General features: G+C 35.6%; 1 protein-coding gene across 6 annotated transcripts in view; it reads left to right on the top strand.

Annotated features, from left to right (window-relative positions):
• The window catches only part of LOC125074152 (talin-1), a 72854-nt gene that overhangs the window by 13147 nt on the left and 33677 nt on the right, over positions 1-26030 (top strand). For all 6 annotated transcript variants that reach the window (XM_047685387.1, XM_047685385.1, XM_047685388.1 and 3 more), the window contains exons 2-15: positions 3209-3350; positions 19090-19197; positions 19363-19487; positions 19986-20140; positions 20592-20747; positions 21281-21384; positions 21841-21982; positions 22392-22583; positions 22990-23068; positions 23729-23897; positions 24177-24349; positions 24421-24582; positions 24674-24765; positions 25515-25603. In XM_047685387.1, coding sequence (XP_047541343.1) covers positions 20005-20140; positions 20592-20747; positions 21281-21384; positions 21841-21982; positions 22392-22583; positions 22990-23068; positions 23729-23897; positions 24177-24349; positions 24421-24582; positions 24674-24765; positions 25515-25603 — 1494 coding nt within the window. In that variant the 5' untranslated portion in view covers positions 3209-3350; positions 19090-19197; positions 19363-19487; positions 19986-20004. The remainder of the gene's footprint in view (positions 1-3208; positions 3351-19089; positions 19198-19362; positions 19488-19985; positions 20141-20591; positions 20748-21280; positions 21385-21840; positions 21983-22391; positions 22584-22989; positions 23069-23728; positions 23898-24176; positions 24350-24420; positions 24583-24673; positions 24766-25514; positions 25604-26030) is intronic.

Genomic DNA, 26030 nt, shown 5'->3' with positions numbered 1-26030 from the left:
AACATTTGTCGTAGTAGGTTTCGAGAATTAAATCTTTGTAATATATTTAAATAATTTGGTGGTAGGGCTTTGTGCAAGCCCGTCTGGGTACGTACTAACCACTCATCAGATATTCTACCGCCAAATAACTGTACTCTGTATTGTTGTGTTTCAGTCAGAAGGGTGAGTGAGTCAGTGTAATCACAGGCACATAACATCTTGGTTCCCAAAGTTGGTGGTGATGTATGGAATGGTAAATATTTCTTACAGCGCCTTTGTCTATGGGCGGTGGTGACCACTTACGATGAGGTGGCCCATATGCTCGTCCGCCAATCAATGCCATGAAAAAAAAATGTCTTTTTATCAGTAGTTGAATGGGATCAGACTGAAAATTATAAAAACTAGTTGTTAAAACAATTGCGTGATGTCGATACTAGTTCAAAAACCTGTGACTAAATCTTATCGAAGTATTTAATGGGTGAATGGTATCCATACTACTATTATAAATGCGAAAGTAACTCTGTCTGTTACTTCTTCACACTTAAAACGTTGAACCGATGGAGATGAAATTTGCTATGGAGATAGTTTTAGTTCCGGCGAAGGATATGGGCTACTTTTTATAATTCACCCCTCTAGAGAGTAAAGTAGGGGTTGACGGTTTGTGTGCTTTAGATAATGTTTTATAAATTTTGCGCGGGTAAAGCCACAGGTTCAGCTAGTAGAACATATATATATATATATACAAATATTAAGCTCTTGTATTTAGTATAACAACTATACTGTTTGTTTGTTCGATCATCATGAAATTGGGTAACATTTTGTTCGTGGTCTAAAAAATGACATAAGTTACCTAACACCTGCACAAAAGAGTCTCATTTTCAATTCGTTTTCGTACATCATTATCATAGTAACATAATTGTATCATACAAACAGTGTTGTCAACAAACCGGCGGTGTTGACGCGTGCCCTATCTGCGCGCGCGCACGATAAACGCGCCCGCCATGATAATGAGATGATTAACATACATGCTACTACGCTTTGTCACATTTAGAATCCGTATTGAGGCTCTGTCATTGTATAATCAGGAATGCCCTGTTTATATTAAAGATATATCTAAGTCCTGTCTTAATCACAGCAATCGTATTTTAATTGATAAAATGTAAATTTTTGTTCCACAATCAATGAATTAAATATTTATTCAAATGTACTGGTGTAAGCCTATTTGGATAAATTCGAATTATGCATCTGATAAATAATCATTGGAGTGAAAATACATCTCCATTAAACAAAAGATAACAGATATGTTATGAAGATAATCTCATAGCAGAGGAATAAAAAGAAAGGATTAAACTTGCAATAGTTCTTCTTTTCGAAAATTTGCCATGTCAGTATATCTACACAAGTATTCTTAAAGCAGGCTTACTCTTCATCTTATCATGCAGATGATCTTTTCGATACGTTTTAAGTGCACTACCAAATTGAGTAGTTACAATCCGGTTTAATGACCGCTAGCAAACTTTAATTGTATACGTAATTAAAGTAATCGTTAAATAGTTTATAATTATTCGGTTGTAGTAATAACTATCTAATTGACATATTAGTAAGAATGTAATGGACCAATAAAAGATAAAAAGTGTAATAATCACAGAAGTACCCGTTACTCAAAAAAAAAAAGAGTTATTACTGACTTTCTTGCCGGTTCTTCTCGGTAGAATATACATTCCGAACCGGTAGTAGCTTTACTTAATATAGTATATTAAATGACGATTCAAAAGTACTTGTAAAAGCCTAATTGAATAAGGTATATTTTGATTTTGAAAAAGAAACGGACGTAAATATCGTAGGAAAAATACTAATGATAAAGTATTTATTCTTAAACTTGCGTTAGGTATCCTATGTTCTTATCTGTAACCCCGAGTAGCTAAGACGTGGAGTAACAAACAGATAAACGAACACATTCGTATAATGTAAGTTACGATTACATAATCCACTAATGTAGCAATTTTTGGTTACGAATACTTTATATTGTTGAAGAGTAAGGTGTATTTACGTGATCTACGTATAAACTTTGATTGCTTCAACCGATAAAAACATCATATAATCTTCAAAGTTACCAAACTTAGGGAATAATGTTGTATTTCGACCGAGTTTATTACCTACATAATAACTAAAGTACTTTCTAAGTTTTTTTTAAATAAGATTCAACGGTAAATATATTCAAAAATTACTATTATTTGCTATAAAAAGTGTTTTAACAACGTCTCCGATAAAAAATACGTCTTGTTATTGCAATTTATATAAATTCAAAACGATCTTCGATTTGTATTTAAAAAAAATAATAAGTGTTAATATTTAGAAAAGTTTCAAAAACATCCCTAATGTGTTCTGTAACCGTATATCTTTGGCCTCTTATGAAACGAAAACTGACGTGTTTATTATAACAAATAGGAAATCCTTCAGAGCATTTCCTTGACTTACTGGAGCCATTTCGATCCTCCAGGCTCAGGTTATGTAACGACGGCGCCGGGACGACTGGCGCCGTTGGGGAGGCGGCATGAATAGTAGTGGCGCCCAGCGTGGGACCGATGTCTGAGGCTCCAAAGATTTAACATTCGTTGAGGCTAGGGCTGTTTTCTTAAGTTTTGAAAACGTGAACTTTATTTCGAGGCAAATATTGACTAGTTATATAAATTAAAAATTTAAATAAGTTATTTAATGCTGTTTATAATTATTTACGTAATATGTGGACATCGTATCTATGTGTTTTTTCTTGTTTTAACATAATTTATAGAAATGCCATTATAGATAACTAGAGGATTCAGTATTTTTACTGAAGTATTATTGTCACAATCTGAAGTAGATAATAATCGTATAATTTAAATTTCAAAGGATTTTTATTCAATTCCTTGATATATTAAAAAAAAATATAGAAAAGTTTCTTATTAAAAAGCCTCATTTATTGGGATGATTCGTAAAACACTTATGTTTTTTTTGTCCATTTTATGAGCAAATAACTTGTTTTATTATTTTTATTTTAATTGAACGAGTTGATTTAATATATAGTCTATTTGTAACAATTTATAAACAGCGCCAGGAAGACCATTTAAACGCGTGTGAAATCGTATTAGTAGTTATTTGAATCCTATTTTTCGTCTTTTCTACAAAATTAAGTTTTATTTTATGATATATTTCAAAGGTATTTATTATAATTTAATGTGTTTCTTTTCAGGTATAATATAAGTTGAAATGTGAAGGAGAAGAACAAAAGAAAACACGCCAAAACTGTGCCTTAATTAGTTATAAACAAGTGCCTATAGAAGCGAGGAGTGCATACGAACGACAATTTACGAAAAAAACGAATTTATTATTTGGTGAGTTTACTTAAGACATTAAAGTTATTACGGAAATAGATACTAAAACTTCATTGGTCTACGCCTATGTAGAGCTTGTTCAATCTCAGAAGGAATACAGTTAAAACCTTAGATTTGGATACGTATTACATGCGATTTGCTAATAGCTCTCCCGTATTATGTACTACAAGCAGTTCATTAAGACGTCTTTATTTATAAAACAATAATATTCCACCCAACTACTTATTTAACATTACTTCCAAAATTCCGATAAAACAATCTTGGACGTTATGCCAGTTTTTTAAAAACCATAATTATATAATATATTATTTAGGTTTTCGACATATTGCCTTAGTATACCGTATATCTACTATGTTTGAAAAAGTACTTCAAAATTTTGATTTTCCTAATAAAAGTCACAAAAAAATATATTTCGGCAAAATAAACACGTTTTCTTGCCATAAAATTAAAAGTGTATTTTAAACCTCTTTTATTTCCGCGAAAACGCTGTCAGTCATTTTGGTGACGTCACATTGATAAAAACAACAGCTGTGTATGTACGACTGGCAATCATACAAAGTTAACAGCTATAAATATTTGGTGATTTTTTGGGGAAATAATGAATTACAATCGCTATCGTTGGAGTGTAATGTACAAATACTATCTAATGATAGTATTGCAGAAAAGTTATTTATTAAAGTGCCAGATGATATTAAAATGACAGTTTTTTGACTATATGACGCCACACCGTGGCGGCTCGTGTTTTAGGTCACGTCATATACAGATTAAAAATTACGACTATTAATTTTAATGTAATAAAATAATATTACACTTTTATGACTCCAAATCAAAATATTTAAGTATATTTCTAAATATATTTTATCTTTTATCAAATTTCATAATTTATTTTTCACCAACGAAAATACCCTATTCTTTCTCTTTTATTTTTTTGTTTTTTACTGAGAACAGGACTCTGCTCTTTAGTTCTCTGCTCAAAGGCTCTGGAAGAGATCGCCGCTTTAGCTATAAGGCCTGCCAATGCAACTTTTTCAACCCAAATGTCAAATTTAGTTTAAGAATTGCTGTGCAATAAAGAATACACAATTAATGGCGCTTACGAGATACACTAAATCTCCATAGTAAAATTGTAACTAAATTATTAAGTTTGCCTAAAGATATAACGTTTGCCAGCGTCTATAGATTGATGTGAGAGTGCCTCGAGATTTAATCTTGTTTGTACAATATCGAGTGCAGAACTAAAACCATTTCAATGCCTCACAGCGGGATGTGCACGCGTGGGTGGATTTGTTGATAAAAAACGTCGTTTCAGCTGCTATTTTTCATCATCTACACGATAAAGGGAAGGTCCATGTGAATGTACGCGGGATACCAATACAAAATTTTATATTCATCTTACTTATGGACTGCGACCTCTGCTGCCGAGGAGTTCGAAATGTTTAAAAAAAATGTTTGATTCAAATATCGAACCTATTTGAGTTTTTAATGGGTACGAATGGGTTTTGAATTTGAAATTAGAATGCAGAGCGAGATTTGTTTGATTTTGGTAATTACTTCCATTTTTTCATACTAAAGTTAAATGAAATTGTGTTCACTGGTTTGTCCGTGTAGATAAAGTTTATGCAAGACCTACGTACCAATTGTATCGACATCAATTTGATTGTTGCCAATATATAATATAATATAATAATTTATTGTTACTTTTTGCTCAAATTTAGCAAAAAGCTAAGCAAGCCTAATTTTTCACAGTACGAGTTTGATAGTAAACTAGAACTTAATTTTCTTACGGGTTTTTTTCCTTACATTTAGTATTAAATCTTTGACGTGTGAACGTTTACGTATTATTTTTGTAATTTCGGGTCCATCCTGATTTTTTGTCTCATAAACATCACATAATAATTTTGTTTGATAAATGGTAGGTGGACTGTCAAATGAATCTGATGGTAAATTGTCACACCATACAAATATATATTGACACTAAATATTAGCATCTCAATGCACCATCAACTTTGCTAAGTAAAATGTTATGTCCCTTGCGCCTGTTCCTCTGACTCATTCACCCTTCAAATCAGCACAAGACAAAAGTATTGCTGTTTGGCGGTAAATGAAATAAAAAAAAATCTGTATTCAAGTAATTCAAGCTCATAAAAGCACTTCTGAATCGTCATGTTACAGTATTGTTGTAAAGCTACCACCGGTGCGAAAGGTAGATTCTACTGAGAAGAACCGGCATGTAGTTACTCTCCACCATTTCAATTACAGATTATAATTACTTTTACATTTTAATAATATATCGTACCTATTAATCAACAAATACTAAGTCCGCGCGTTTTTATCTTCAATATAATCTTGTATTGAATATGCCTTCCTTATTTATCAATGTGTTTTTTGACCCATTGAGCAAAGTGTCGTAATATACGAAACACCTCGTCCACATATCTTGAAATATAATTCATTCAATGATGAAATTGAGCTAATGAAGAGCCACTTCAAGACTGAGTGCAAAATTGGCTCCAGTTCTAAAAGATTCGCACTAAAATCAAAATGCATCCTATTCGTTCAACTTTAAAGTTGAATTCGGTTGGTCGCCTGAGCGCTTAATTACTTCGGAGTACTTGAAGACAATATGTAAAGACAACGCTAGCTGTTTATGGACTTGACATGTAAACGTAAAATAATATTTGGATCATCCACTTCGAAGAGTTATCCAATCAAATCAAGATATACTTTATTCAAGTAGGCTCGTACAAGGGATTTTGAAATATGAAGCTAATAAAGCAACAGCGAAGGTTCTTAGTGTAGAGTCTACCGAGAAGTTCCTGCAACATTTGAAATATATAATTATGTCGATCAACGTATGTAATATTAGTCGTTGCTCGTGCCTTCGCAAGTGTCTTAGCGGGCGTCTGATAATAGGTATAGAAATTAGCCCATGTTCTTAATGTTCAAGATTGCTTCATACCGAACTTCATTAAATTCTGTTTAATGAGCAACGGACAGAGAGATCTACTTTAGTTATAATATTAGTATCACGTCTGACAATGTAACATATATTGATTTGATATCAGAGAATCCGTAAAAAACTCAGTAGTTACCAATTTTCACAAATACAATATACAATTAAATTATCTTATTTGTCAAAATCAAAATATACTTTATTCAAGGCTTTTACACGCACTTTTGAATCGTAATTTAACAAACTATTTAAAGTAAAGCTACCACCGGTTCGGAATAAAGATTCTACCGAGAAGAACCGGCGAGAAACTCAGTAGTTACTCTTTTCAATATCTAAAAATACAGTAATGTTAGTTAAATACAATTATATATGTATGTTATGTCTCCTGCCTTAAATTATCAACAAGCATTAACTCTATGATTTTTTATCATCAATATAATCTTGTATCGAATAATATGCCTTCGTTACCAATGTATTTTTTACAAATTAATGTCCTGTAAGAACTTCAACGAATACGAACCCCTTGCTTTTTATCTAGGAAGTTGCTTAGCATTCAATTAAATGATATTAAAAAAATAACGATGAAAAGTGCTTGCTTGTAGAGTCTACTTGAATAAAGTATATTTTGATTTGATATTCTTACTGTAAATTTTCGTAATAATATTTAAAATTAAATCAGGAATAAATGACGACTATTTGTCTGTATATTTTGTATATATAATTTAAATAATGTACAATAATTTTGAATTAAACTTTTAAATTGCACAACGAGTATCCTTTCTTGTACATTTTATGGTTAATTGGTACAGAGCTCTGTAGTTAGCTCGCAGAAAACGATAAGTAAAATAACAATTCGCTCGTCACAATTTACATCCAAATAATTTAGATAGTTTTTCTTTCAATACGATATAATTATATTTTATACATGTGGTCCAATCACGTACCCCGAAGGGCTCTTATCTGCGAAACATCAAATTGCTGCAATCGAACTGTCAAATGCTAGCAAAACACTCACCCTTCCCGTCCTCGCGAATTCGTTCCGAGCCATCGCACTCTACGTAAATATGCATAATTGTTCACCATCATAAACCAACGCTTTGCCGTCTTATTTCATCGTACCCTTTTTTTTTGCCACATCGAGAGAGTTGAATGGAGTAACGTTTGCGTGTTTTCATTATTGAGTGTCAATTTGTGAGCTTTTGTGGTTCGTCCGAGGGGTTACGATATTGTATCAATTATAAATATTCAATGGCTTACGTTATATATGTTATGAGAACAAGAATATTCCGTTTGTCACGGCGATAGTCTAAATAAAAACAAGTAAAACTGCAAGGCACAGTTCTGTAATAATATTGTATACTAAAACCTTCTCCAAACCGCGCTGCATGTTCTGGTATAAGTTTTATGAATATTTGTTTGATAGATTTCAGTTGGCATTCTAAAAATAACGTCTCCACATTGATTAATATAGTTCGATTTATTATTTAACTTAAATATCTAATATATCTCCCGTAATAAGCGAGCGATAAATAAATGATCATTAATATTTATACTGTTTTTCGTATAAGTCTTTGTAGATAATAAAGTAGTACTACGTAATTCGTTAGTAATGTACGAGCCGTATATATTGACTTTAACTGACAAACTTGCTAAGTGAACTATAAAATTAATGACGTTTTTTTATTGGTCATTGACCAAAGTTCATCGACACTAAATCTACTCGTGACATGATAAGAGGATTAATAACTCCCGCAGCAGCCCCAAAAAGCTTCGTATCCTCGCTTCGATACGAATCAATAAACAAAATCACAGGCGCCGGAAATCCGAACGGACTCCGAGATGCATTTCCATGTTTCACCGTCTTTTCACCCTCCGAATATCATCCCTAAATCGTTCCCATCTTGTATGAGTGCGAAGGGGACGGGTGATATTCAAGGCGCGTGCGCGGACCGACCCCTCATGAACGTTGGAGAAGGTTGATAGTGGTGAACAAGAGATCCTGGCGTGTTGCCGGGGTAGAGAAGCATTCCTCCGTGGATCGTCCGCGGAGGCGGAGGTCCCGCTCTCTCATACCCGGGATAAACCACTTCAAACTCTAACAAGAGGATACTACTGTTACTTGGGCACACGCAAGCCAGTAGGCTAGTTGCTCTGACTCTAGTCTCATACAACTTTTTTTGATTTCCAATCCAACATTAAATATATTTCCAAACCTTTCAATATTTGCCTGAAAGTTGTAATAAATCCAAGCCTTATTGCCGCTTAGAGGGTTACCAGGGCGTGAGAGAGCGAGAAGGGATATAGTATTATTTAAAGTGGGAACGAGACGACAACATGAGTCGCCGCTACCGGTCGAGGTAAGTGCCACTTGTGAGCCACGTGCTCGAACTTTAGTTTTTGGGTTTCAAGTCTATTCACTTTAAATTCCATTCGGTCCATTATTTCCTATTCAACTACGTGCTTAGGGAGGGTAGTCGAGTTCTGTTAGATGTTAAACAGATAATTACCTAATTATTTGATGATTTCATTGTTGTACACGTATAAATGTCACTGATCGATTTATTTGTACATAAATCTTCTAGAGACATATTTGAAGTACTTTTTGTTTTTGTCGTATTTAAATGACCAGCATAAAATCTCACCGAAAGAAATACTTTTCGAATTAATTTCCAAAACCTCGTCCATTGTTATTAATCTTTAATAAAAAATGCACAGATTAATAAATTAAAAAAAGTAACGTTAAGTGTTTCAGATGGAGTAATTTAATTAAATCAATTGCGAGGCCTTTATTAGCTTCTCCCTCTCAATAAGTATAATCCGTTGATTCACAAACTGCATCCTGTAATTTTACTTCGTTAGATCTCTTTTAGCGGATTGACGCGTGCCGTCCGCAGGGTTGATTTACTTACTTGCTTAAAGTCGAATCGAAACACTCGTTTTTGATTCATTCTAATATATCAATTATATTCATCCTCCTAATTTCACTGAAGGTTTAGATGGAGTTTATCATTATGATTTCGAAAAAAAAGTAAACTTTGCAGTAAAGCATTTTTGGATCGGATGTATTTCAATTCTACCATACAGCAGCCTCTAGAGAAAAGATTGGCAAGGAAGTCTAATAGCTCTTTTCAAATAACCAGACACCACTATGTAATGTTTAAAGATACACATTAACCAAACGATAAAAACAAAATCATTAGGCTTAGTTAGAAGCCTAAATAGTTCTATGAGACGAATGTGATGTTGCTAAATTTGATCAGTCAACTTTGTCGATGTTACGACATTGTCATGATTTTAAACGTTGGTTATCATTAGACGTATTGAAAATGTTAAACTCACAGCGATTGTACTGTTGAATAAACTTACATATTACGATTTAATATTTTCTGTAGTTCCATCATCCATAAATGAATGTATTTATATAATTTAATTGATGGAAAGTATTAATTTCCTCGGTGGTTCTGATACATTCCGAACCTCTGTTAGCTTTATATTGAAGAGTATCCTGTAAAATTACGTTTCAAACGTTGTTAGATCCTACTAGGATAAGGTATAATTTGTTTTCAATTACGTATGTATCCTTTTCATCTTCATTTGATAAGATACAATTATTTTCTAGACTATAGATTATCCGGGTAAGTTTCAAGTCATTCATTAGTTATTCTTTAGCGTCCTCAGGGGACCGTTTGTGATCGTCTCCCGTGGTGATGATTGGTCTGAATGCTTGTAAAGCTGATTGATTATAGGGATCCCCCCCTGGATCAACATCTTGTTTAATATTATCTTTGTAACGTTGTACTAATTGACCGATTCTCTGTTTACATTTACCGATAAATAATTTTAAAGCGCATTTCGGTAAAGTATTATTAAATAGGGTATCTATACAAGGTTACATGGATATAGTATTCCTTGATTGTCATACAGGATATAGATTTAACTGTATGAGATAATATTGATTTTCTTACCGATTGTTCTCGATGGCATTGAAGCCTTCTCGAGTTGAAAGTAAATTTCGATTTAGTTTGACTGCTAATTTTATTTGATTCGACGAATCGATTTAAATAATTACCATGTCCAAAGAGCTGTAACTCCTTCGCAGATTTTAGTGAATGATATCAGAATAAGATATCTTCAGACGTACGGTCATGACGTCATAAAATATGATGTCATTCGTAACACAATGAGGCTTGCGCTTTTGTATTAATATTATGTTTTTTATTTAAGTCCTTATTTAATAAAACAATAATAAATAAGGTATATCTTAAACACAATATTATATAGATGTTAAAAAGCGTGAGGCTAAGACTTGTTGACTTTCAGGCAGTATTCATTTAAAATGTTGGAAGAGAGTATCTTCTTTCTACTGAGCTTCTTGCTGGTTCGAAACCGTTGGTAGCTCAACGTGTAAAATGCAATTCAAAATTGCTTGTAAAATCTTACTTGAATTGAAGTATATTCTTGATGGTAAAAATGACACTCTGAACCCGAAAGTAATTAAACTTCTACTTTAATTTTGTCTCCGGCTATAGTCTCAAGTCATCTTGATTTTCAATGCTCAGCCTACGCAAAAATTGACGTAGAAACATCGCCCCATTATTATAATCTCCGATATTGTGAAAGCATGTTCCCGATGTCCCTCTGTCATCTCGGATCCCCTAATTCGCTAATAGAAAACAGACTATCCGATTTCCCGATTCGGACAGCGTGACGACTTCCGGCGGTTGTCGGAAGTTCGATATATATGGAGGCAATATTGTTTATTTTCGGCTTATGTTATTATATTTAGATATTTATAAGTTATCTTCGGGTCTTACGAACAGCTTTGGCAAAATTATGAATAGTATTTTCATATTCTTATAAGCTACTGAGTCTAAATGATTCATTTGGTAAACTAGTACCACAAAATTTTATCATTTCATTAAAAAAACAATTGATTAAATATTTATATTGGTTTGTTCATATTTTTGGTATAAGTAATAGTTACGTATTTGCAACGAAAAATATTTGCCAATTGTGTGTTAGTCAAATGATCTTATATAACAGTCATTGTCATATGGCGCCCGCCATTTCTTTTTATTTTGACGCCTAAATTACATAACATACAAGCCACACCTATTTCTAAAACCTTTATGTATATGATGAGTACATAAGATAAAAAATTACGTGCGATAGAGACCAACCAGGCGCCAGACACGTCGGCGCCGGAGTCTATCGATCACCCCCTCCCCCTCATAAAAGTGGGGGGTCACGCATGCGTATAACTTGTTTGCGTCGATTCTTCCAGATATATAATATATATTTTCATCACGCGTAACGATTAATAGATTAACTTTTCTCTTTTTCAACTTAATCTTAATTTATGAATTAAAAAATATGCTCTCAACGATAATAGTATTCATTCATTTTCTGAAACGTATATTATGATAGTCGGTCAGTTGGTGGAAAATCGTGGAGGCCCATTGAATAAGTACATTTTTAAATTGATTCCCATTTGGACTTTACACGAGATTTTTTGTCTATTTAATAACTTTTTTTTTAAAACTATTTCGGGTCGCTAGTCTCGGGAACTGCTCGGAGTCTCTCCCTTTCTCGATGGACCTGATACCCGCACGGTGGATCCATTGAAGTTCGTCTCTTTTATTAATTATTTTTATGAAGACGTAATTTGCAATATGTTAAAAATGCTGCCCGTGGAATCAATCCACTCTCGCTAAAGCCTTAAAGTACTTAGTAGTAGTTTTCAGACACAAGAGCCATTAGATCTTAGTTCCCAAGGTCGGTCCGAAGACAAGTATTTCTAGAAGATTCTATGTAGGTAGTATAAGGATTTGGCCGGAGTCCTTCCGAAATGTAAAATGTATAAGACGTTTAATGTTTTGTGCGGATCGTGTGCTAATACTAAAAACTGTGCGAGTATTTCTGAGCAAATATTATCTCTTATGTAAATATATAAATATCTTATCTTGTGGGAATGTTTAATTTACCTAAACTCGATACAGGTACGCTTATCTGATAATTCGCATGCATTCGCGTTACGAAAATCTATTGAAGTCAAACATGGTAATCGGAATCTGTACTCTAAACTAGCTGTAAACGCCGGTTGGACTTGCAGTCGCTTTATACTTGATTCAGTATAGTGTTATATCGGTGAACATTTGTTGTGGTTGGTACTCCAGCTTTCCTTAATCCTTTGTCGCTCAGAGTAAGGAATGCGTTTACTTTCTAGCTCATCGATTCAATCAGGTGGACGTTTAGTTGTGCTCGTCGGCAATCTTTAAACGTGACAGAAAAAGTGATGAATATTCTTAATCTATATATATATATATTATATCTTCTTGTAAATAACAAAAATCACAGCGAACCCCTTTCCCCCAAAAACAAGCAACAGTTAGTATTAGTAAATGTAATCTGATAATCCACAAGAAAAACCATTAACAACGACGTCAATAGATAAATTTGTCACGTGTCATTTTCCTCTATACACATATGAACAATTGGTAACTATACACCATAATAGTTTGATGTATCAATGGTGGTTTCTGTCATTTCGTCAACCCTTCCGATCCTTTGTTTGAGGTGAACATACGTCGCGGGATGTATCGACGTTATACTAACACAAGTTTCGAGAACTACTCAAGGTCCTGTATCTTTGATCAGTTATATATCTATACACAATTTCCAATCGAAGATTTATATGTTAACAAAACATACATTTGTGTATTTCATGCGAATTGCTACTAGTTTTGTTATTAATTTACAATAAAAACAGTCCTTATATTTGTTGTTTTCAAAAGTTCCTATAACAAATTCGCCGATGTTAAATTTTTCGCAAATCCATAATGACTGTCATAGATCTCGACTCGATATTAAAGATCTCGAGTTTATATGTCTTAAGGCTGGAACAGGCTGTAGGTCAAATCAAATTAAATCAATTTTATTCAAGTAAACTTTACAATGAAGCGTTTTTGAATCGTCGATATTGAAACACTACCACCGTTTCGGAAAGCTTTCTCCAGCGAGAAGAAACGGCAAGAAACTCGCATAGTTGCTCTAAGGCTAAGGTTGCTCTAAATTAATACAAAATACAAAGGCACTAGTTGAGAATACTTTGTCCAAGCCCCCTTGGGTATGTACCACCCAATCATCACCAATTCCACCCCCAAACAGTAATATTTAGTATTGTTGTGTACCGGTTTGAATGACGAGTGAGCCAGTGTAAGTTAGTTATATGGAGATTTAAGAATTAATTAATATATCTTACAGCGCCAAGGTCTATGGGCGTTCCTGAATACCTACCAGGTGGCCAAATTGATGATTTTATTTTAATGCCTTTTCTTTAGTAGGTATCCGTTTCGTAGTTATTTCGTCCCCGGGTTGAATTATCCGTATCGGTTGAATTATTCGTTTGTTTTTATTAGTTTCTTGTTGCGATCACGGTCACTGACCGGAATGCTTCTTACGGTTCTATTATTGGACTCAGATTTTATGAAAAAAGAAACAGATCTTTTTCATAGTTATTGCAAACCCGTCTGGGTCAAACCTTCTACTCACGTTATGTTCTAACGTCATAATTACAAGAAATAACCATTCATTCATGTTTTTATTGCATAGGTAGACAGGCGAATGGAATAGAATTTTTAACCATTCCTTACATCGCCAATGCACCACCAATCTTTGTTTCTAAGATGTTGTATCCCCTGTGCCTAAAAAACATTGGCTAACTCTCGCTACAAACGTGTGGACCAACTGAGGATGCTCCCACACATGGGTTACGGTTATATCCTGTGTTTGTTTCATCGAATACGATACAGCCTAAAATGGTAACCAGTAACAATTGTTATCTATACAAATACATAAAGCTAAAGGTTTTTTTTATGTCCGATTTATTATTAAGAAATATAGAATTACGTCTCACCCTTTTTTCGTTGATTGGATAAGAAACAACACTCTTAAATGTATAATCGTCGTTGGCAAATTGTCGTATTGTAAGTTGATAATACTTGCACTGTCAGGTTGACTGGATCACGATCCCCTCGCCGCTGACGTAATTTTTCACGAAAGTATCGTCCCGTTACAGTCGCTCAGATTTAACGTCGCCGTTCACGCTTTCACCGATTTGGAATGAAAGTAAAAATAATTGTAAAAACATGATGTAAAGTGCATTCCAATGATTAAGGTGTTGATTTAAATTGGCTATTGATGTTTGGAGATTTTGTTATGTAGCGGCAAGGCTGTCTTTGCTATTTTTTTTTTGTATATCATTCTGGCTGACCCGACAGACTTGTACTTTTTGTCTATGTTAGTAGTAAATATTTGACTTAGTTCCTATTAGAAAACCCGTTAAACTGCTATATACCGCATAAACATTGGAATTAATATTGGAAATATCTATTTTATTTTTCCCTTATACCTTCTATAATGTATTAGAAAAATTATATATATAAAAAAAGTACTTAATATATAAGTAAAATAATTAATATACGCGATTAAATCCGTTAAAAACTAGTTTTATTTCAATGTGTAAAAATCGCGAAAATCTAAGACAACATTATAAAAAAAGTACATTAATAAAATCGGTTAAGTAGTTCTAAAGTTATAGCGTGACCAAGATATATACACATATATAGGTGTTTCTATATTGTTATATTTGAAATGAAAAAATCTTGAAATATTTCTTCCGTTGGTTTGCAGGTCAGGTATAATATATCTTTAGAACTGGTAGCAGATTTTTGATAATTGTGATGTCTCTATATAAAATTACGATTTGAACTTTGACTTCCGGTTTTAATAACATACGTAAATAGGTGTAATTTACTGCTACATACTTTGTTTATACTAATTTATTACTTTGTATAAACAAAGTCGCTTCTCGCCTCGAAGGTATGAGATCGAACAATGAGATCTTTGGAATGTTTAAATAGTTTAATCCAATACATAATATAATGATTTTTCAAATATAATCAAACTTTATGTACATACAGCTTTAACAGTCCAAAAGGTATGTCTTCTCTAACGCCATTATATGTTTTCAAATGTGATTAAGACTTATCTCAATATACATATCTCTTTATATACAAAATAAATATAAATAATCTGCGTACTATACAATCAAGTGCACTTGTTCTGTTTGTTTAAGTTATTTAATAATTAATATTATCATATTTACATATAATAAAACTATTTGGTATTCAACGTTAAATGTATTTATTTGACCGAGGTAGCTCAGTGGATATACGACGTCAATTCTAATCGAAACTCTGATATATATTCAAAAATTTAGAGCTCATCAAACAAAGTATATGACTCAATACAAGATTATATAAAAGATAAAAAAGCGTGGAGTTAGTATTTGTTGATTTCTACTCTGTAATTAAAATGGTGGAAAAGAGTAACTGCCGAGTTTCTTGCCGGTTCTTCCGGTAGAATGTACTTTCCGAACCGTTGGTAGCTTTACATTGAATTCAACATGACTATTCAAACACGCTTTTATTAGTATTTTGATTATATGTAGATTACTCCGGCGAGCATATCCTTTATTGAAGTCGGTTAAAATATTTGACGGATTAATAAAAGAGAAGAATCTTGAGCATTTGAAATTTATGGACAGTATAGTCAAGTACGAGTGGGCCGCGAGCGTTTAGTACTATTAAAATTCCACCAAGCCGAAGGGCCTACCAAACTGCCCTTTTATGCAAAACTAGTGTCGATAATACGCGTTATGACTGCCGTTACTGTTTTAATGGAAATACGAGATGACTGAGCCGTTGGCATCTCGTATGAGTTTTCAGTCAGAGTTATGAGAGTTTAGTCATAACTAGCCGAGCTACATTGGTTGAAGATGTTGATTTGTCTTCTCTTTGTGCATGCTGTGTTATTCTTTAAGTAATTGTGACAATTATAGAATTTTACTTTTGTTATAAATCATCACATATTTTACTCTGATCCCAATGTAAGTAGCTAAAAAGCACTTGTGTTATGGAAAATCAGAAGTAACGACGGTACCACAAACACCCAGACCCAAGACAACGCAGAAAACTAATAAACTTTTTAAAAAAGGTAAAAAAAAAATGAATTATCATTTGAATTACGCATTCCATCGTTCCATCGACTGTTATATATGTTATATTTTCTGTGTCCATCACTAGCCCGTCTGTCAAAAAGATCAAGCTAACTTGAACAGGGTATAGTGCACAATATAGCTGAGCTATTAGCATATCGCGTAGCATCGCATGTACGATTATCTTTATTCCTTCTTCGATCGGAATAGACCATACCTACCAGCGCTATATCGTTAGTTATATACTCGTGAAGTTATCTAAATTACGATTACTTTTATTAATACGTAAAACGTGCAATGAACAAACTCACCCCTATGTACAGTTTTTTTTTTATTACAGCGATTTACATTTCATGACCGAAAAAAAGGGGTTGAAATTATCCCCAGTCGAATACATCTTATTTTTAAAGCACATTGACGGTTGCAGCGGGACGTTTAAGGAATGTTTTATTTGGTCGCAATTGAATTAATTTAATTAAATCTACGTGTCTTCTAGTCTAGTTCTTAATTCTTAAAATTGTTTTCGATGACACATCTTTGAAATTCGTTACTAATACTTATGAGAGATATTTGTTTGTTTGTATGTAGGGAGTCATATCCGGAATTAATGATCCAATTCTAAAAAATAATAACTCCATAGTAGGAAGCTACAATTTTTCCTGTGAGCTATAGCGGAACGGGTCGCTAGTGACATATATACACGTATATTATATATAGATATGTATATAGTCAGTAGAAAGCAAGAAGTCATAAGCGCCGAAATGTTTTTTTTTATGAAATGAGGTTTACTTACTTAACTTTAAAACTCATTTCGCAAAAGTACATCTTCCACTATGTAATGTAATTTCATTTATAATGCTTACGATCGACGTTTCTAATTCAATGGTCATGTTTTTGCTTATAATAATAATGTCGTTATTCAATATCTAAAACGTTTTTGTTTTTCTTTTTAACTAATTCTTTAACTTTCGTCTTTCTTCATGGAACGTTTGTCCAGAAATAACTTGGATGTATTCCGGTCAGTGACCGTGATCGTAATGAAGAGTGTCCAACCGTTCCGTTCTCGACGGGATAATTCCATTCATTCATTCATTCAATCGTGTTTAAAAGAAACTACGATTTTAAATACCTATATAAATATGATATAAAGGCGCTGTTAATTATTTGTATTTTTTTAAATCTGATGGTAAACGGTCACCACTGCCCATAGACATCAGTACGGTAACTATTAACCATACCTTACATCAACAATGCGCCACCAACCTTGGGAACTAAGATGTTATGCCCTTTGTGCCTGTAGTTACACTGGCTCGCTCACTCTTCAAACCGGAACACAACAATACTGAGTATTGCTGCCTGACGGTAGACTATGTGGTGTTACCTACCCAGACAGGCTTGCATCAAACCACCTACCACCAAACAAATATAATTAATATATATTTTATATATATTGTACTTAATACTATGAAGAAAATAGTAACCGGTGTGTTTTTATACTTGAATCTACATTCCAAATTAGTCAGGTCACGTCAGGGCTCCTAGATCAAGACTTTTCCTAATATATGTAATGTGTATCACATCGCAATTTCATCCATAATTGCCGTGTTTATCTTAAATGTTTCAAAGGTTAGGGCGTCGTCCTATTCAAATACGAAAAATAAACATCTCAACATTTTCATTACTAAATAATTTAAAGCCTTATTTCTATGTTGGACTGTGTTGGCCTCTAGTCGATGGGATCACTTGGCAGTTGCCTAAACTGTTCAATGAATATAATAATCCAGCCTAGACAGCTTTGAATTGATTAAGTCTTAAATCATTTGTTAAATTACTTTACTATACTAATATTAAAAAGGGGTAACATTTTGTTTGTTCATACATAGGGAGTCTAAAAATCTGTGCTATAGATTATCATTCCTATGTTAATAAATTACACCCATGCGAAGTCAGGGCGGGTCGTTAGTATACCAATAAATAAAGCTCATACGCAAGTACCTACAAAATTATGTAGACGATAAAAGAGTCTACTCAAATAAAAGATATTCGATTTGATTTTGACTTATGTTAAAAATTAATCATATCTTAAGACGTATCTTGTCAATTCTATATCATTAATGTCGTAACAATATATCATATTTCAAGATGGCGACGTTTAATTATATATAGATGTATATAAATACATCGTTTACCAGGTGGCGGTAAGCGCCATGTGTTTTTTTTAATTATCCATCAACAATAGTTTATTTATAGATTCTATAGAGATGTAAATTCAAACTTGTAACACTAAGCTTCCGTCTTCGTCAAAGTTAATTTATCCGTCATTGGACAAAGTTTTCGCAACCATAAAATGCTGCAAATACTTGGATTATTAAAAAATGACATAATTTTTTTCTCCATTATAAGGAAAGCTTGTGTTAGAAGTGGAGACGGCAACAGCCCTGCCTTCAGGAACGTATCTGCGACTTTTTCATCGCTAGACGGGCCTTAAAACATTGCGCTATTTACGCCATAAATTTACCTACGACTACTTATACAATTAAAAAACATGACTAATGATGGATGATTTTAACGATACCGCTGATAGTAGTGAAATTATTAATAAATTTAATTTACTTAAGTTACAATTTCAACTTATATATAAATATAACTAATGTAAATCGTCGTATAAATTCCCACGACTTCATTATATGTGTTAGAAAAGAAATAAAAGTAAATTGTTACGTCATCAGGGATCGAGCGGCCGTCCACAGGAAGCATCGTCGGGCGCGTGACGCCTGCGCGAGCGCATCGAACACGCGCTACAGGACAGCTGGAGACGGCTGACATCTACAAGATCTGTATGTATTTATTTAAATTGATTTACATACATTATAGTAGTAAGTAATTTAACAGGCACCGCCCATAGACATCGGCCCTGCATTAAAATAATACTAACCATCGATACCAACACGGTATCACGGAATTATAAGAACTCGACTTGAAGATAAAACCATACTTCCCAGGGTTCATTTCAAAGCCGGCCCCGCCATCGATCCTTTAGCCACGAGAGACGAAGACCCAACCAAGAGCATAGGAGGAGCAGTGCCCACTCCTTAGACCTTGAACAACAGACAGCTACTATACACAGGTAAATAAAGGCTGTATTTCATATATTTATACACTTAATGGTATTATAGTGATCGATTTAGATAAGGGCTCTATTCACAAGAGAGCCGACTGCGTGATAGATCGTAAAAAATGTGTGCAAACATTAGCTCACAAATGTTTGCATGCATGCTCCCTCATATTATTCGATGGGACGGAAATTCTGCTACATCTAGAGTTCAGGTACAGGACCGATTGTTTTACGTGCTTTCCGAGACACAGGAGTGTAAACTGCCTATTTTTAGATTGATAACACGCGAGAATGTAAACCTCATCAGTTTTAATAGAAGGACTATTAAACATTTTTATAAGATCCAAGACAATATAGAATAGATGTGAAAATCTCGTGTAATCTCGCTCGCACAGTATTCGCTTCTCTGTTACACTGTTCACGGTTCGCAAAAAAAGTTTAAGGATTCCTTTGATTCTGAACAAAACTGTGACTAAATTTGTTATGATAGAGTATTTTTTTTTCCAACAGAGCGCGTTCCCTATCCAAGATGGCGACGCTGTCTCTAAAGATATCACTCGAGGGTGGTAAGGTGGTTAAGACCATCCAGTTCGACCCCTCGACCAGCGTGTACGACGCGTGCCGAATCATACGAGAGAAGATTCTGGAAGCGAATGCCAATGATCGTTAGTATTGTGTTTAGATTTGGGTTTCTACTCATAAATACCAAAGTACGCCAAGGTCCTGGTGATGTGAACCCAGACTTTATAATTCAAAAATCAAAAATAAAATATACTTCATTCAAGTAAGCCCGCAGAAGTATTTATGGGTCGACATTCTACAAGATTAAACTTCATCTAAATCTATCACTTCGGAATATATATTGAGTTTTTTGTCGTCGGAAAATTCTTCAATTCATTCCACTGTGAACCTTACTGTACTATTAGCAAAACAATGCAATATTATCATTGTTTTTCAGCAAGAAATTTAAGCTTTTGTACATAATTGTAACTGATGGTTCTTCAAATTTCGAAGCAATATTAGTTTTACCTTTAAGTTAATCCAGTAACTTGAACTTAATTTAAACATATTTTGAATAATGAAACATCCAAATGTATACCTGTTTCGTTTCCACAGCCAAAGAGTACGGACTGTTCCTCGCTTCAGAGGAAGACAACAAAAAGGGCATCTGGTTGGAGGCGTCCCGCAGTCTGGACTATTACATGCTGAGGAATGGAGATTTGCTGGAGTACAATAAGAAGACCAGAAATCTCAGAGTTCGAATGTTGGATGGTGAGTTTTAAATTTATCTTTGTGTTTTGTCTTTGCCTTTCTAAACCATTCCTCGATTTTGATTAAACTTTTGTGAGTTCTTCTGCGTATGAGAAGGTGAATGTCTGGCCAAAAAATAGCAAGATTTTATTGCGATGCCTGGACGAATTTATATATATATATATATAGTATAGACATTAAGCTTAATCGAAGGCATATTTAAATCCTGTACAGTAATAATGTTTTATCAAGTGCTTGATGTGTTTATAATTGATCTCATGCTCGGTGGTGAAGGGAAACACCGTGAGAAAGCCTTCATGTAATTCTGCCGTATGTAAAACAACAAATTAAACGTGTTTAGGCTTCAAAACTTTTGTCAAAGAAATGAGGTTTTGGTATTTTTTTTTTAATAAAATTTTTGTATTTACAAAAATGTTTCCTAATTTTTTTAAAGAATATCATAACTCCTAAGCTATGGAAATATCTTCTACTTCTAGTTAGCGGTATCGGCCATATTAGATAATTTGAATTGTAATAAACGTGTTTTTCTCAAGGTACCGTCAAAACGCTGCTCGTCGACGACAGTCAGATAGTTGCAAACTTGATGGTCGTCATTTGTACCAAGATCGGAATCACCAATTACGACGAGTATGGACTGGTGAGGATATATGTTTACTAGTAATTGGAACAAACCCTCTCCCTAAGAGACGAGAGGTTTATTCAGCAGTGTTACATCTACAGGCAGCTTACAAAAAGTATCTAAGATATCCTGTTTACACTGTCTCGCTCTTCGACCCGAAACACAATGATAGAGTATTTCGTCGGGAGGGTGTTTGATCCACTGGCTCACTGTCTATGTCTGACATGAAAGGCGATAGTCATAATTTGTATTAGAGATGAGCCCCAGTGGACACAATATGTGCAACTAAATAAAAGATCCACTTGATAAGTTCCATTTAGTTCTCTTGTGCTAAATTTATGCTTATATATCATCTCGTGTTTAACGCTTTAGTCTGTGCCCAGTAGTGGCACATTTATAAATCGTTGCTTGTCATGATACTTTGAATCTGTGTTATATCCAAGCAACAAACTCAACTGTGATACTTGTCTCCAGGTCCGCGAAGAACAGAAGGAGGAGGCGGATCCCTGCGAGAAGCCCAACTACGGAACCTTAACGTTGAAGAGACGGCATCAAGAAAAGGAGCGTGATGCGAAGATGGAACAGCTCCGGAAGAAACTACGGACTGATGATGAAGGTATAAAATTGGTCTTCATCCATAACAAAGTACAGGATTGAAGTCACATTAGACATTTATTTAGAGCTCACTGCTTCCTGCAGTATATCCATAAAATATGTTCTATATGTTTGACTTCCCTACATATATGACTCAAAAAAAGAAAAACCTTACGTAAACTTACTATTCAGTTAGAATATATATCCAAAATATTTTCCTGATTGTGTAATTCCTCATTACCTCACTGGCCTTTGAGTTTGAGCAATTTTGGGCTCCGAATGAAGTTCGTCCTACGATATCGCATCTCGGCTCAGGGCGATGGCGGGGAGAAATGCTTTTGGAATTACACCACTGGCCATCTTTTGTGCCGGCGGTAACGGTGTGGAGGTGTAACGTTTTCTCGACGAGTAACCATCCCTGTGGCCCGCAGTGAACTGGGTGGAGGGCTCGAAGACGCTGCGCGAGCAGGGCGTGGAGGGCTCGGAGACGCTGCTGCTGCGGCGCCGGCTGTTCTTCTCGGACCGCAACGTGGACTCGCGCGACCCCGTGCAGCTCACGCTGCTGTACGTGCAGGCGCGCGACGCCATCCTGGCCGGCACGCACCCCATCACGCAGGACAAGGGTACGAGTGGCCATAGGCACCATAGACATCGCTACTCTCATAGTCTCATAGAGTATAAACAAAATTATATTAATATTATTAATGCGTACGTAACTGTCTGTTTGTCTATCTATCTATTGCTTTTTCACGGAAGAACCACTGAACCAAATTACAAGATATTTGGTATGCAAGCCTGAACTCCAAAGAAGTACTTAGACATTGTACGACCAACCAATAAACGCAAACAACGCCGCGATCGACAACAGCAAAGCGTACGCACATAAAAATGTGCATATAAATCAATGACCTAAAAATGGTACTTACTAATCCAATAGGTCGAACTGCATATTTATTTTTTTTACGTAACCAAGGTTTGTCGCCAATCTGACATTTAGATTATTATTTAACTGTATATAATCTGTTGCAGCGTGCGAGTTCGCTGGGATCCAGTGTCAGATTCAGTTCGGAGATCACAAGGAAGACAAACACACAACTGGATTCTTGGAGTGAGTTGTATTTTCTTATTAATGCTCACTGATTCGTTGGCCTGATGACTAACTTATAAGGGAATTACGAGGTCTGAATTTATATATACCTATCGAGTTATTTTGCCAGGAAATACAGTAAGTTACTTGGTGGTAGGGCTTTGTGCAAGCTCGTCTGTGTAGGTACCAGCTGCTCATCAGATATTCTACCGCTAAACAGCAGTACTCAGTATTGTTGTGTTCCGATTTGAAGGGTGGGTGAGCCAGTGTAACTACAGGCACAAGGGACATAACATCTTAGTTCCCGAGATTGGTGGCGCATTGGTGATGTAAGGAATGGTTAATATTTCTTACAGCGTCATTGTCTATGGGCGGTAGTGACCACTTACCGTCACTAGGTGGCCCATTTGCTCGTCCGGCTACCGAGATCATCATAAAAAAAAACACGCACCGCTTGGAATTTATCACTGTCACACTCCTGTGCTTAAGAAACCAGTCGTAAAACAGCCGTTCTTCGTCTCAAATCCCTTCAGTAATATTTGTGGGTATCACCCCTTTTGCCCAATTTCATACAACACACGCTTCCTATGTAGAGTTGCTTACGAACTTTAACTACTTTTAAAAACAAGACTTATAATTACACAAATGAATATATTTACTAAATATACATATATTTTTCAGTTTAAAAGAATTCCTCCCGGCATCATACGTGAAGGTGAAGGGTATAGAGAAGAAAGTATTCAAGGAGCATCGCAAGCACGCCGGCCTCAGCGAGCTGGACGCCAAGGTGCTCTACACCAAGAGCGCCAGGGACCTCAAGACCTACGGCGTCGCCTTCTTCCTCGTGAAGGTGCGTACAAGATGACATACTCTACACTGAGTGGGCCAGGGTAACTAAAGGCACATGGGATATAACATCTTAGTTCCCAAGGTTGGTGGCGCATTGGCAACATAAGGAATGATTAGTATTACTTACAGCGCCACCGTCCATTGTCTATGGACGGTGGTGACCACTTAGCATCAGGTCTATATGCTCGCCCGCCTACTTATACCATAAAAAAAAAACAAACAAAATTCGCCTATGATAATGTTACGCTACAATATTCTAACGCTAACGATATAATCATAGGAAAAGATGAAAGGCAAGAACAAGCTCGTGCCGCGACTGCTCGGTGTGACGAAGGACTCCGTGCTGCGCCTGGACGAGAAGACCAAGGAGGTGCTGCAGACCTGGCCGCTCACCACCGTGCGGCGCTGGTGTGCCAGCCCCAACACCTTCACGCTGGACTTCGGCGACTACAGGTACGCTGCGCTGCACGTGTCACGCGACGATGAAACTGAGCTCAGGTGTTAACGGAGGCCGTCCCCCGCAGCGACCAGTACTACAGCGTGCAGACGACGGAGGCGGAGCAGATCCTGCAGGTGATCGCGGGCTACATCGACATCATCGTGCGGCGCCGGCGCGCGCGCGACCACCTCGGCATCGAGGGCGACGAGGGCTCCGCCATGCTCGAGGACTCCGTCTCGCCCTCCAAGTCGGTGGCTCCGCTTCTGCTCTTATATGCTTACGCTTCATTTTGCCAATGTCACTGCAGAAAATAACCTTTAGCGAACATGTGAATACAGGGCGAACATCATCCAGCACGACACGTTCAAGTCGGGCAAGGTGAACACGGAGTCCGTGGCCAAGCCCGCCGTGCTGCGCCCCGGGGCCGAGGGTGAGTGCCGGCTCGGAACGGCTCACTAGCATTTTCACTTCGGTTTTTGATCATTTTGAATATATATATATTTTACCTTATGTGTCGACGAATCCTTGACAAGTGTCGTCTACGTTATGATTCCTCACGATGGTTTTCTTCACCGATCTTTCCGTAACTTAAAACAACAATATAATCGAACTTTTGTTTAAACACACTAGTTCTATCCACTGGGCTTTCTCGCCTCTTGTATATTGATGGAAAATAATTGTATTTATATTTTATATAATGTATAATAATTGTATATATGTACAATCTCGCTACGATATGCAGTCGCTAGTTAGCTTATTTAATTTATTTGTATATGATAATTTTATGATTTATTTTGCAGCATTTAATTTCTGTTCTCTGTGTTCTATTGAGGTTTCTGGGTATTTATTATACAGTGTGATGTATTAATGTGAGATTATGGAGTTGCCATAAACCATAAATATACATTTGTTACGCTCTCGATATCTCTGTACATATGAATATTTGATTTTAAACTTAGAGAAGGCAAAAGGTAGCAGTTCTAATTATAAGGTTTCGTATAAGTCAATTTCATTTCGGTCTTGCGGAAGTCACATTTATAAAAAAATAAAATTTCTAAAAGAACACACTGTATAGTCAAAGTGTCGGTCCGTCGATACCAAACGTTAGAGACCGGCCCGGGAGGCCCCCAATAGACACGGAGTGCGAGCCGGCCGCTAAGCCCGTGTCCCGTTGCGTAGGGGCCAAGTCGTTCGCGGTGGGGCACCTGACGGGCGCGCAGCAGACCACGGTGTCCGGGCAGGCCATCACGGGACACGCGCCGCCCTCCGTCAGTATCCCGTCCTTGCGCTGGCTAACCTGTTTCTACGTTTCAATCCACATTGCGAAATGCGTCCACATATTGTTATTAAATACTAACTCTGCCCGTGTCTTCGTGCGCGTGAATTTAATGATAAAAATAAATTATGTAGTCTTATTACATCAGCTTTCTGCCAGTGAAAGTTTTGTCGAAATCGGTCCAGCCGTTTCAGAGATAAGCCAGAACAAACAGACATTTTATATACAAAAAAATGTTATTTTGCTATATGTACCGTGTATTTACATATAGGTGCATTTAGTTAAAAGCGGTTATTTTAATACTACAAACAGACACTACAATTTTATTATATGTATAGATTCAAAGTGGTGATGATCATGTTCTTCTGTCACCACGGCCAATCTCAAGGACGACTAGCCATCTGCACAGAATATATTAT

Source organism: Vanessa atalanta, chromosome 27 (genome assembly GCF_905147765.1).
Source record: "Vanessa atalanta chromosome 27, ilVanAtal1.2, whole genome shotgun sequence".
NCBI lineage: Eukaryota > Metazoa > Arthropoda > Insecta > Lepidoptera > Nymphalidae > Vanessa > Vanessa atalanta.
The sequence above is the reverse complement of the archived record's forward strand: the minus strand, read 5'-3'. Positions and strand labels throughout refer to the sequence as shown.